Here is a 14,463-nt window from a genome sequence, read left to right as displayed (position 1 = left end):
GCATCAATTATTAACAAAATGTGTGAATTATGGCCAAGTTTGTATGTGGAGAAAAAGGTTTAACAGAATTCCACGCCCACCTGACAGGAAAAGGACTGTCCCAGCGGCCCTGAAGGCGTCACCGCTTTTAAACCAGCGCACAGCTTTCACGTGCACTTCGCGGGCAGACATCACTGATTGTGCGGTTCTATTTCACTGACGTCGACGTAGTTGCTGTGACGTCACGACGCCAGCACAACAGGTGAGTCGTAAGGAAATGTTTTGATAATCGATTATATTTTGGATTATATTTGATTATAGGATGAAAATACTACATTCAGGGGGCTGTGGGTCTAATGAGAAATGTACTTTTTGTGATGTGAATTGTTTTGACGCAAAGAAATGAATATGGAATTGAACTTGTGACACATTTTATATGCGGTAGCAGCACAAACCACTCTTCCATCTATTCGATGATTTATGTTTATTTATTCAAGGCTTTATGTCCCCTTTAGGGTCTCACCATTGTAGCTAGCTTCCTGTTTCCTCGTGAGTGTGTTTCCTACTGTATTGTGTGTGTGTGTGTGTGTGTGTTTGTTTGAGTGTGTAGGATTTCTCAATTTTGTCACACTATTCCCACAAAAGTAGACAAGAAGAGAAACGCATCTCAGCCTGCTGTTGTATAAAACAAAAAGTTTTACTTTTTACAAATTTTTACAAAATTCACGTTTTTTCCAACGACACATAGTCAGCATATTAAACATGAGATATTGAAAAAATGAGGGCAGAATAGCAGATTGTAGCATTTGAAATGCTACATTTGACAGACACAAAGATTGTGTTTCTTTTTTTAATTTAGTCTTTCAGGTGAACGAAAACGAACACTTTACCGCAGCTTCACACGCATGCGCTCACAATCTAAGATGAAGACGATGCTGTGGCTCCTCCCACTGGCCACGCTCATGGCGACAGCCTCGGACTTGCCCCTCCCCATGGAACCCCGACTTCAGTTGCCTTACGAAGGTAAAAAACGCACCTTGACATCATGGTTGTGTACGTCCAGTCAGACAATGATGGATTGATGGTGTCGTACGTCCGTTCGCACAATTATTAATGATGGAGATGCATGTCCATTCACACACTGATTAATGATCGTAATGTATGTCCATTCGCACAATGACTGAAGTTGTGTTAAATCCGGCAGCGCTGAAAAATGGGTCGGCTGTGTACTGGGGGGGCGGCGCCACTGGTGGTGTCCCGGTGCTGCTGCTGGATGAAGACCAGGGCTGGTTGCTGGTCGGAGGGAAAGACCACGTGCACCTGCTAAGGTCAGACAGCGTTGATCTTCCCTGGCAGACGGTGAGATGTTTTGGACGTGTAGGCAGCATTTTAGCGTGTATTTTTATACACCTTGATGAAAACACGGATGAAACTCAATGAAGAGTTGACATTTATGACATGTTACGCAGGTGCACTGGCCGGCTGCCCAAAGAGATGTGCAACACTGTCTCATGATTGGAAAAAGTCTGCAGGTAAGTAATGGTAATGGTAATGGTAATGGTAATGGTAATGGTTTTATTTCATTTGAACATGCATCAGATTACAATTGAGTGCATCCCATAATCAGTTCCCAGTTCAACATGTCTAAAAGGAGTAGGAAGAAGCAAAGCTTATTAAATCCTACCCCTCCATCTGGTACTTTTACAATCAGTAACTGTTACATTTGTTCACTTCCTGCTTTCCATAATACAGTTTAATATGAGCATCCAATGCCATAATGGGTACCATAGTGCGTGTCAATATAGTGATATATATAGCACATCATGACTGGTTCAAGACTCTTCATCCTTGTATTTAGCAAATTTATTTTATTTATGAATTTATTTTATAATTTTTTATTAATTTGTATTATTTTTTTTTAATTTTTTTTAATTTTAATTTTTTTTTTGTCTTGTACCAAAGTACGAGGTGATATGAGCATCCAATGCCATAATGGGTACCATAGTAAGTGTCAATATAGTGATATATATAGCACATCATGACTGGTTCAAGACTCTTCATCCTTGTATTTAGCAAACATCAACTGCTTGTATTGTTTCTTGAATTGGCTCATCGTTGTGCATTGTTTGATTTCCTTACTCAATCCATTCCATAGTTTGATTCCACATACTGAAATGCTATGGCTAGCATAACGTAGTCCTAGCATAGAAGTGTTTCAAATGTACTTCTTCCCTGAGATCATATTTCTCCTCTCTTGTAGAGAAGTATTGGATGACATTTTTAGCTAATTGCTTATTTTTAGCCTTATGCATTATTTTAGCTGTTTGAAGATGAACTATATCAGCAAGTTGAAGTATTTGTGATTTTAGAAATAAGGAGTTAGTATGTTCTCTGAATTATCCTTACTGACCTTTTTTTGCAGTACATTTAGCAAGTGAAGATTGCTTTTATAGTTATTAGTCCATATTTCCACACAATAAGTAAGATATGGTAGAACCAGAGAGCAATAAAGAGTGTGGAGTGATTTCTGATTGAGAACAAGATGTTGAACCTTAGATGTTGTCCAAATACTCCAAAAATGTTGAACTTTTGCTGTTTTTTTTCAGAGCGAGTGCGCCAACTTTGTGCGTCTGCTGCAGCCTTTCAACAAGACGCATGTTTACGTTTGTGCCACAGGCGCCTTCAACCCTCAGTGTGGCCTCCTTCACGTCAACCTTCATACACCGGTTATATGTTATGTCTATATTCATGTTGCCTTGATAACTCATTGCATGCTGATGGTGGTACTCATATAGCACAATATTCATGCCGCAAAACACTGACATGCTATATGCTATATGCATGTGTCCTGCAGGAGGCGCTGTCATTGCTGTCTCACACAGTTGTATCCGGACGAGGAAAATGTCCTTACAGTCCAAGGGAACCTTTCACTGCTCGACTGAGCGGTACGTCTCGCCCTTCACCGTGCCCCCAATCTGTAGCGTCACACCACCGCCCGAGTTAATGGTGGTGACATTTTGACATAATATCAACATGTAAAGTAGCAGCTAGCCTTGGCATCAACCAATTTTGGTATTGACCCGATACCAAGAACGTGACCCTAACGGGGACGCGGAGGTATGGAATAAAAATATGATGACATGTACCTACAGACACCGACGTGTATGCTGGCACATCTGTGGATTTCATGGGCACCAACGCTGCCATCTTTCGTACGTCCATCCAGGGTGCCGGCCGGCATCTCCGCACGGAAGCTTATGACCACAACTGGCTCAACGGTGACACACACACACGCATGCATACACACACACACACACACATATATCCGTCCCTTTAAATGGACTGATGTCTTCCATCAGTGCCGGAGTTCGTAGGTTCCTTCTCTATCCCAGACACGCACCATCCCGATGACGACAAGATCTACTTCTTCTTCAGGGAGGCGGCCGTGGAGGCCGACCAGTGGGACCACAAGGTCTACAGCCGAGTGGCTCGAGTGTGTAAGGTATGTGGACGTCAGGTTGCTATGAGCGTGCGCTCTTCCCACTTCCTGTCTCCTCCTTCCAGAATGACGCAGGAGGCAGGCGGAGCCTGATCAACCGCTGGACCACATTCCTCAAAGCCCGGCTGGTCTGTTCGGTGCCAGGTCCATCTGGGGTCCATACACACTTTGATCAACTTGGTAACTTATCAGAAACGTTTTCTACTTCTTCCACCCACGTAGTTTGAATTCCTCACTGCCGTGGACGCCATTTAAAATGCTCAGATACTTCAAATACTCAAATACTTCAAATACTCAGCAGCTCTGACCTCTAACGAGGCAACACCTCTAGTTGAGTCTAGTATATAATATAATTATAGTATGGCTAGAATATAATTAGATAATGATTATACAGTATACAGTATACATGTAGTTATTATAATATAACTAAGGATGTCCGATAATTATCGGCCCAATATCATCATAAAAGTGTGATATTGTTTTTTTCCCGATAATGAAAACCGAACCGACACCACACTTTGTTCACATATAGTGCAAAACCTCAGTAACGGTTCAATCACTGTTAGTATGCAAACGAGCCAACACGGCATGGACATGTGACCCATTAGACAACTAATAATTAACAACTAAAAACAAAGATAAATATAAAATTTATTGTTAAAATCTGTGTAGGATATATTTTTTCCCTGTTCATTTTTTTCTCGTGAATATACCATCAAAGGTTGTTCTATTTGGTGATGTAGAGCAGGAATGCTAGTGTACTAAAACAAGTAAGATGCTTGGATTAGCCTGCTGCTGTGTTTAATGTAACTGTCAGGAACAGGTGACGTGTCCCATGAGGTGGCGTACTTGGTGCATGGCGCGCATTGTGGCCTCTGATGCGAAGTCCAGTCCTGCGCATTTAAAGACAATGAGAGGCGTTCATTTGATTGGTCTGAGGGACGAGGGTGCGCCGCGCTGCGCCTCGTCTATTAAATTATCATAAAAATAAATAATTCTAAAAAACAGATTTTAGGGAAAAAAATATCTACATACCTACAGTATACGTTAAGAATGAATGAATGAATTAAAAATGTTTTATTTTGTTATTTTATTTTTTCAGAGGACGTCTTTGTTCTGGAGACTAAAGATCCTCAAAACCCGATCATCTACGGAGTCTTCAGAACCTCCAGGTTCGTCCAGCTTGACATTCGTCAGTCCACAATAAATTTTAAACAATAATATAAATAAAGAATAATAATCATGGCTGCACGGTGGTCAAGTGGTTAGCGCACAGGCCTCATAGCTTGGAGACCTGAGTTCATTTCCACCCTCGGCCATCTCTGTGTGGAGTTTGCATGTTCTCCCCGTGCATGCGTGGGTTTTCTCCGGGTACTCCGGTTTCCCCCCACATTCCAAAATCATGCTAGGTTAATTGGCGACTCCAAATTGTCCATAGGTATGAATGTGAGTGTGAATGGTTGTTTGTCTATATGTGCCCTGTGATTGGCTGGCCACCAGTCCAGGGTGTACCCCGCTTCTCGCCTGAAGACAGCTGGGGTAGGCTCCAGCACCCTGCGACCCTTGTGAGGATAAGCGGTAGAAAATAAATATAATGATATATATAATATAAAATAAATTAATGAATAATAATAATAATAATAAGGAGGCGGGGTACACGGCAATCACACTGTGGCCAAAGTGTTTTTTTCTACGTGCTCTCTGTCCCTCAGCTCGTTGTTTCGAGGCTCGGCAGTTTGCGTCTTCCCGATGTCGTCGATTCGAGCGGCCTTCAACGGTCCATTTGCACACAAAGAAGGTCCCGACTATCGCTGGGTGGAGTACAAAGGACGCATCCCGTACCCGAGACCTGGCGCTGTGAGTTGGCTTTTTCCACATAGAAATATCGCAGACATGATTTTTTTATTGATTTATTATGTATACGAGCGGCACGGCGGTCAAGTGGTTAGCGCGCAGACCTCACAGCTAGGAGACTAGGGTTCAATTCCACCCTTGGTTATCTCTGTGTGGAGTTTGCATGTTCTCCCTGTGCATGCATGGGTTTTCTCTGGGTACTCTGGGTATTCCAAAAACATGCTAGGTTAATTAGCTTATCGTGAGGATAAGCAATAGAAAATGAATGAATGAATGAGTTCTCCTCCTATTTTGTGTGGAAGTGGTAACTTTTTGGCTTATTATTTTGTCTTTCCCCACCCTCGGCCATCTCTGTGTGGAGTTTCTCCCTGTGCATGCGTGGGTTTTCTCTGGGTACTCCGGTTTCCTCCCACATTCCAAAAACATGCTAGGTTAATTAACGACTCCAAATTGTCCATATGTATGATATAGATATGATACTATATGTTTACATTTCAATGTGTTATTGAATTAACATCTGCCTGATGTCTGGACATGTCCACCAGTGTCCCAGTGAGACCAATGATGCGCTCCATGAGTCCACCCAGGACTTTCCAGACGAGGTGGTGAGCTTCATGCGACAGCATCAGCTCATGTGGGAACCCGTCCTGCCTCTAGGCGGCAGACCCGTCTTCACCCAGGTCAACGTGTCCTACATGCTAACCAGGGTGGTGGTAGACAGGCTGGACACGGAGGACGCAACCTACCACGTCTTATTCCTAGGCACAGGTTAGCGGGAGTGGAGGAGTAGATGTGTCCTTTTTCTACAGCATGTTTCCTGTGTGTGTGTGTGTCCATCCTGCAGATGACGGGAAGGTGCTGAAGGTTGTGTCTGAGGTCAAAGACACATCAGAGATAGACGCCATCTTTCTAGAAGCGCTAACGGTCTTCCAGGTGAGATTTAAGTCGTCATTTTCTCTCCAGGAAAAACAAGGAGGAATTTTATTAGACTCGTGTGAGCATCCTCTTACTTGATCACTGGGAAAAAGGTGGTGGGAATGTTTGCGGTGAAGTAGTATGAGTCGTGTCGTCCACTTGGGAACATGACTACGCACTGCCTTGCCAGTCAGACCGGACCTGCCGTGGACTTCAGGAAAAGCAGTCGGGGTTGGATGATAGATAGAGACTTTCCGGACGCAGCCCAGGTGAAGGAAAGCCAACAAAGAAACAGGAAAGCAGCTGCACTTAAAAACAGGAAGTGAACCCCCATACGCCTCATTTCTTCCTCAAGTCCTTGAAAGGTTGGACATTGAGCATAAATGTTATGTTATATTATATTATGTTATATTATGTGATGTGATGTTGTTATTAGGGCTGTCAATCAATACAAATATTTAATTGCGATTAATTGCATTTGTCCAAGGGCGGTCGAGTGGTTAGCCGCAGACCTCACAGCTAGGAGACCAGGGTTCAATTCCACCCTCGGCCATCTCTGTGTGGCGTTTGCATGTTTTCCCCGTGCATGCGTGGGTTTTCTCCGGGTACTCCGGTTTCCTCCCACATTCCAAAAACATGCTAGGTTAATTAGCCACTCCAAACTGTCCATAGGTATGAATGTGAGTGTGAATGGTTGTTTGTCTATATGTGCCCTGTGATTGGTTGGCGACCAGTCCAGGGTGTACCCCGCCTCTTGCCCAAAGACAGCTGGGATAGGCTCCAGCACCCCCCGCGACCCTCGTGAGAATAAGCGGTAGAAAATGAATGAATTAATGATTCGGTTGAGCTGGTTTCATATTTATACCCTTTGAGTGTTAAGTTGTTGTGTGATGAGTTTAGTGTTCTTTGTAAGAACACTAACACATTCCAAAAACATGCTAGGTTAATTGGCGACTCCAAATTGTCCATAGGTATGAATGTGAGTGTGAATGGTTGTTTGTCTATATGTGCCCTGTGATTGGCTGGCCACCAGTCCAGGGTGTACCCCGCCTCTCGCCTGAAGACAGCTGGGATAGGCTCCAGCACCCCCGCGACCCTCGTGAGGAAATGCGGTAGAAAATGAATGAATTAATGAATGCATTTGTCCATAGTTAACTCATAATTAATCACACTTAATCGCAGATAAAAATAGGTTAGAATGGACCGATACGAATAACAGTGTAAATCGTTTATTTCAAGCCAAACATTTGCCAGCATTTATTTCTAGTCTTCTCACCTGAAAACCTGAATGAAAAGCAGCTTTATCCACCTCTGCTGGGTCCTTCCAGCCACATCCGCTGCCTTCGAAAGATGCAGCAGACTCAATTTTCTGTGCCCAGAGAGGAGATACAATATCAATGTGATATCAGTGTACACAACGCTTGTTTCAAACGCTCACTCGTCATGCGTCACACATCATCACGTTGGAAAATGAGTGTTACTTGTGTTGTTTATCATCATCATGGCTCTTTTTCACTGTTCTTAGAGTCCTGCTGCCATCCACAGCATGAAGATCTCCAGCAAGAAAGTAAGTTCACTTTTTTCTATTCATACATACATTAATAATCAGAAGTCCATGAGTAAATTGGAGCTCCAGTAGAAATGGAAATCTCATTCTTCTTATTATGAAATAATGAGCTACGCAATCTGTACCTAATCCTATTGATTACACCTACAAATACTAGCAGTTTTGGATAAAAATAGCAGCCTGATGGACTATTTTACAACTTTGTTAGCGTTAGCCACAGTGAAATGTGAATTATGATGCACTGATATTAATATCAAGCATGTGCATGTTAATTGTTCGCTATGAGCAAACAGGAAGCTAAATAGCTATATGCAGTAATGTAAAAAAAATATATGCAGTAGTGTAATAAACATATGCAGTAATGTAAAAGAAGTATGCAGTTGTGGAATAAACATATAGAGTAATGTAATAAATATAATAAACCTATCATACAGTAATGTAATAAACACATATAGCAGTGTAATAAACTTGCAGTACTGTAATAAACATATGCAGCAGTGTAATAAACATATATAAACATGCAGTAATGTAACAAACATATGGAGTCGTGTAATACTGAACTCACAATAAACACATGTACTAATGTAATCAACATGTAATAAACATGCAGTAACAAACATGTAATAAGCATACAGTAGTGTAATAAACATATAATAAACATTATTATTATGCTTTCCATCCCTTCCAGCAACAGCTGTACGTGTCCAGCAAAGGGGGCGTGGCCCAGCTGGCGTTGCAAAGGTGTGAGTTGTACGGCGCTGACTGCAGCGACTGTCGCTTGGCCAGAGACCCGTACTGCATCTGGGACGGACAGACCTGCTCCAGATTCTTTGCCTCCAGCAAAAGGTTGCTCCACAGAGGAGGAGGGGCGGGTGGGGGTGGAAGGGGCACTTGTACTTCCTGAGATTGTGACAGTTATTTACAGGCATTTGATGTACAATGTACACTACATTTCAGTCATTTACTATACAGATACAGTCATTTACACTACATTTGCAGTCATTCACACGGTATTATAGTACATTTTGACTGCATTTCAGTCAATAACGCTACATTTACACAACATTGCAGTAATTTACTGTACAGTGACAGTCATTTATAGTATGTTTACAGTCATTTACGCGACATTAGAGTACATTTCGACTGCTGTTCAGTCATCAACGCTACATTTATACTACATTTCAGTTATTTACTGTACAGTTACGCTCGTTTACATTACATTTCGGTCATTTACAATGTCATTTACGGTACACCTACACTACATTTACACTACATTACAGTCATTTACAATCTCATTTACGTTACACCTACACTACATTACAGTCATTTACAATGTCATTTACGGTACACCTACACTACATTTACCCTACATTACAGTCATTTACAATGTCATTTAGGGTACACCTACACTACATTTACACTACATTACAGTCATTTACAATGTCATTTACGGTACACCTACACTACATTTACACTACATTACAGTCATTTACAATCTCATTTACGTTACACCTACACTACATTACAGTCATTTACAATGTCATTTACGGTAGACCTACACTACATTTACACTACATTACAGTCATTTACAATCTCATTTACGTTACACCTACACTACATTTACACTACATTACAGTCATTTACAATGTCATTTACGGTAGACCTACACTACATTACAGTCATTTACAATGTCATTTACGGTACACCTACACTACATTACAGTCATTTACAATCTCATTTACGTTACACCTACACTACATTTACACTACATTACAGTCATTTACAATGTCATTTACGGTACACCTACACTACATTACAGTCATTTACAATCTCATTTACGTTACACCTACACTACATTTACACTACATTACAGTCATTTACAATCTCATTTACGTTACACCTACACTACATTACAGTCATTTACAATGTCATTTACGGTACACCTACACTACATTTACACTATTACAGTCATTTACAATGTCATTTACGGTACACCTACACTACATTACAGTCATTTACAATGTCATTTACGGTACACCTACACTACATTTACACTACATTACAGTCATTTACAATGTCATTCACGGTACACCTACACTACATTTACACTACATTACAGTCATTTACAATGTCATTTACGGTACACCTATACTACATTTACACTACATTACAGTCATTTACAATGTCATTCACGGTACACCTACACTACATTTACACTACATTACAGTCATTTACAATGTCATTTACGGTACACCTACACTACATTACAGTCATTTACAATGTCATTCACGGTACACCTACACTACATTTACACTACATTACAGTCATTTACAATGTCATTTACGGTACACCTATACTACATTTACACTACATTACAGTCATTTACAATGTCATTCACGGTACACCTACACTACATTTACACTACATTACAGTCATTTACAATGTCATTTACGGTACACCTACACTACATTACAGTCAATTACAATGTCATTTACGGTACACCTACACTACAGTTATACTACATTACAGTCATTTACAATGTCATTTACGGTACACCTACACTACATTACAGTCAATTACAATGTCATTTACGGTACACCTACACTACAGTTATACTACATTACAGTCATTTACAATGTCATTTACGGTACACCTACACTACAGTTATACTACATTACAGTCATTTACAATGTCATTTACGGTACACCTATACTACATTTACAGTACATTACAGTCATTTACAATGTCATTTACGGTACACCTACACTACAGTTATACTACATTACAGTCATTTACAATGTCATTTACGGTACACCTACACTACAGTTATACTACATTACAGTCATTTACAATGTCATTTACGGTACACCTACACTACATTTAAACTACATTCCAGTCATTTACAATGTCATTTACGGTACACCTACACTACATTTACACTACATTACAGTCATTTACAACGTCATTTATGGTACACCTACACTACATAACAGTCATTTACAATGTCATTTATGGTACACCTACACTACATAACAGTCATTTACAATGTCATTTATGGTACACCTATACTACTTTTACACTACATTACAGTCATTTACAATGTCATTTACGGTACACCTACACTACATTTACACTACATTACAGTCATTTACAATCATTTACATGACATTGCAGTACATTTACACACATACACCCTACATATACACCACATTTACACTACCTTTAAGTATATTTACAGTGCATGTACACTACATTTCAGTCATTTGCAGTATATTTACATTACATTTACACTGCATGCCAGTCATTTACAGTACATTTCAGTTGTCGACAGTTATTGTAGTACATTTACACTATCCACACTATCCAAAATGTACGTTACAGTACATTTTAACCATGTTGACACTACATTTCAGTCATTAGTACTACATTTACATTATATTTCAGTCATTTTGTGAACATTTACACACATACACCCTACATATACACCACATTTACACTACCGTTAAGTATATTTACAGTGCATGTACACTACATGTCAGTCATTTACAGTACATTTCAGTTATCTACAGTTAATATCTACAGTTATTACAGTTATCTACAGTTATTGTGGTACATTTATAGTCATTTACACTATCCAAAATATACGTTACAGTACATTTTAACCATGTTGAGGTACTCACCACTGATCATTGATCATGTAAGAAATCTTTTCGGCCAAAAACAACCTAATTTGTGGAAAAATACAAAGTTTGTGTGCATAGATTATGATATTCACAACATTGAAGTGTTCTGAACTGTGTGTGTGTGTTTATCAGGAGGGCCCGGACTCAGGACACAACGTATGGCGAGACCTGGAGTCATTGTCCAATCACAGATGGCCGTAAGGACTCTTGTTTGTCATCCATCCATTTTCTATGATTCGAACCCAGGTCTTCCTGACTGTGTGGCCTACATGCTAACCACTAGTAAAATAATTGATTCATTTGATGATGTAAATGTGAGCTAAAGCAGAACTATTGTGGCAAATATGTTTTTTCTTGGGCGGCACGGCGCTCGAGTGGTTAGCGCACAATCCTCACAGCTAGGAGACAAGGGTTCAATTCCACCTTCGGCCATCTCTGTGTGGAGTTTGCATGTTCTCCCCGTGCATGCGTGGGTTTTCTCCGGGTACTCCGGTTTCCTCCCACATTCCAAAAACATGCTAGGTTAATTGGCGACTCCAAATTGTCCATAGGTATGAATGTGAGTGTGAATGGTTGTTTGTCTATATGTGCCCTATGATTGGTTGGCCACAAGTCCAATAGCCCAAAGAGAGCTGGGATAGGCTTCAGCCCCCCGCGACCCTCGTGAGGATAAGCAATAGAAAATGAACGAATGAATGAGTTCTTCTCCTATTTTGTGTGGAAGTGGTAACTTTTTGGCTTCTTATTTTGTCTTTGCCCACCCTCGGCCATTTCTGTGTGGAGTTTGCATGTTCTCTCCGGGTACTCCGGTTTCCTCCCACATTCCCAAAAACATGCTAGGTTAATTAGCAAATGAATGAATGAATGAATGTTTTTTCTTCAGCTTGGAACTCCGTGGAGGTGAAGGTTGTGTATGGCGTGGAGGGAAACACGTCCTTCATGGAGTGTGTCCCACGCTCGCCACAGGCCGAGCTTAGGTGGACGCTGCAGCAGCAGAATGAAGGAAGTCATGTGGTGAGTTCCTCCACTCCGCCCAACTGCTGCGATGCCATGCTGTTTCCTTGCACGGTCCAACAACGTGCACGTTAGCTTCTTATTTGAAAACGACAATAAATTCCTGCTTTTTTTTTCAGCTTCGTTCATGCAATGATGAGCGCCACATCCACACTAAAAGAGGGTTGCTGGTTCAACGCCTCCAACTGTCCGACGACGGCGTCTACACCTGCAGTGGCTCGGAACTCTCCTACAGCCGCGTCGTGAGCCGCTTCCGCCTTCACGTCATCCCCGCTCACCGCCTCCTCCCCGGGGCCCGCGGCGGTCCTAACCGGCAACCTCCCGTCCCAGCCGCCGCAGCCGCCGCTCTGCCTGCAATCTCCAAGGACCAGAAGATAGTGGAGTATTGCCAGCAGATGTGGTTCCGAGAGAAACGGCGGCAAAACAAAGTCTTCACACTGAAACTGAAACATGACAGTAGAAAAAGTCGCGTTCGGAGGAACGAGTCGAGGTTCTGAAATCAGTCCGAGTCACTTGAACAAAGATGGCCCCCGGGGACAACATGAACAATGTGACTCTGACTCTGACAATGCTCATGTTTTTATGTCTATATGACCAATAGGCTTAGCCAAAATGCTAATAAATAAAATTCCCATACAACATTGTAACAATGTTGATTTTCCATCAGAATGGTTAACACTGACGTTTCAATGCTAAACAGATGCTGAATCAACGTTGCCAAACTGATGAAACTCTGCACGGTGATCGAGTGGTTGGCACGTGGGCCACACAGCTAGGACACCCGAGTTCAATTCCACCTTCGACCATCTCTGCGTGGAGTTTGCATGTACTGCCAAATTCTCCCATTGGCCTCAGGGAATGGAATATGGTAGAGCAGTGGTGTCCAAAGTGCAGCCTGGGGGCCATTTATGTCTCACTAAAATTATATTAAACTACTATAAAAATAACAACAGAAATGAAAAAAATTGTTTTAAGACAAAAAAAAGTGTATTCTAATGACAAAAAAATTGCAATTTTCTGAGGATAAATATAATAATAATATAATGGCTATAATAATAGGATGAAGACAAATATAGTTTTAGGATCACAAAAATTAAATATTAAATTAAATATTAATTAGATATTATTTTTGAAACTGAATATTACAAGAAACAAAAAGTTTTATTTTTTTATTAAGTTGGTTAAAAATGCAAATATTATGGGCCTGAAGTCCAAATATTATGGCAATATAGTCATATTATGAAAAACAAAATTAAGAAGAAAGTTGACATATTTGGAAAATGACAAAACAACTATATATATTCTATTATAATATAGTGAATATACTAAATCTTTTTCAACTATATCACAAAGCTGATAAAAAAAATCTTGAAATATACTGTATATTTTTAAGACAAAAAAGGTGTATTCTAATGACAAAAAAATTGCAATTTTCCGAGAATAAATATAATAATAATATAATGGCTATAATAATAAGATGAAGACAAATAATATAGTTTTAGATCACAAAAATTAAATATTAAATTAAATATTAATTAAATATTATTTTTGAAACGGAATATTTTTATTAAGTTGGTTAAAAATGCAAATATTATGGGCCTGAAGTCCAAATATTATGGCAATATAGTCATATTATGAAAAACAAAACTAAGAAGGAAGTTGAAATATTTGGAAAATGACAAAAAAAAACAGCAAAAATGACAAAAAAACTAAATATATTCTATTATAATATAGTGAATATACTAAATCTTTTTCAACTATATCACAAAGCTGATAAAAAAAAATTCTTGAAATGTACTGTATATTTTTAAGACAAAAAAGGTGTATTCTAATGACCAAAAATTGCAGTTTTCCGAGAATAAATATAATAATAATATAATGGCTATAATAATAAGATGAAGACAAAAAACATAGTTTTAGAATCACAAAAATTAAATATTAAATTAAATATT

At 39.9% G+C, this 14,463-nt stretch overlaps 1 protein-coding gene across 2 annotated transcripts; it reads left to right on the top strand.

Annotated features, from left to right (window-relative positions):
* The first annotated feature begins 144 nt into the window (after positions 1–144).
* On the top strand, positions 145–13,150 carry si:dkey-49n23.1 (semaphorin-3D). 2 transcript variants are annotated; one of them, XM_058055314.1, is made up of 18 exons: positions 145–241; positions 839–1,002; positions 1,184–1,338; positions 1,449–1,511; positions 2,586–2,705; positions 2,834–2,924; positions 3,132–3,257; positions 3,339–3,481; positions 3,544–3,658; positions 4,581–4,650; positions 5,191–5,335; positions 5,878–6,100; positions 6,177–6,265; positions 7,773–7,814; positions 8,503–8,660; positions 11,630–11,694; positions 12,381–12,511; positions 12,631–13,150. In XM_058055314.1, the coding sequence occupies exons 2-18, from the start codon at positions 885–887 to the stop codon at positions 13,006–13,008; spliced, it is 2,232 nt and encodes a 743-aa protein (XP_057911297.1). In that variant the 5' UTR covers positions 145–241; positions 839–884; the 3' UTR covers positions 13,009–13,150. The 2 variants fall into 2 exon arrangements, with proteins under 2 accessions (XP_057911297.1, XP_057911298.1); XM_058055315.1 differs by having other exon boundaries at positions 176–241; positions 875–1,002.
* The last annotated feature ends 1,313 nt before the right edge of the window (positions 13,151–14,463 follow it).

This window comes from Doryrhamphus excisus, chromosome 18 (assembly GCF_030265055.1).
Source record: "Doryrhamphus excisus isolate RoL2022-K1 chromosome 18, RoL_Dexc_1.0, whole genome shotgun sequence".
In the NCBI taxonomy this organism is placed as follows: domain Eukaryota; kingdom Metazoa; phylum Chordata; class Actinopteri; order Syngnathiformes; family Syngnathidae; genus Doryrhamphus; species Doryrhamphus excisus.
The sequence above is the reverse complement of the archived record's forward strand: the minus strand, read 5'-3'. Positions and strand labels throughout refer to the sequence as shown.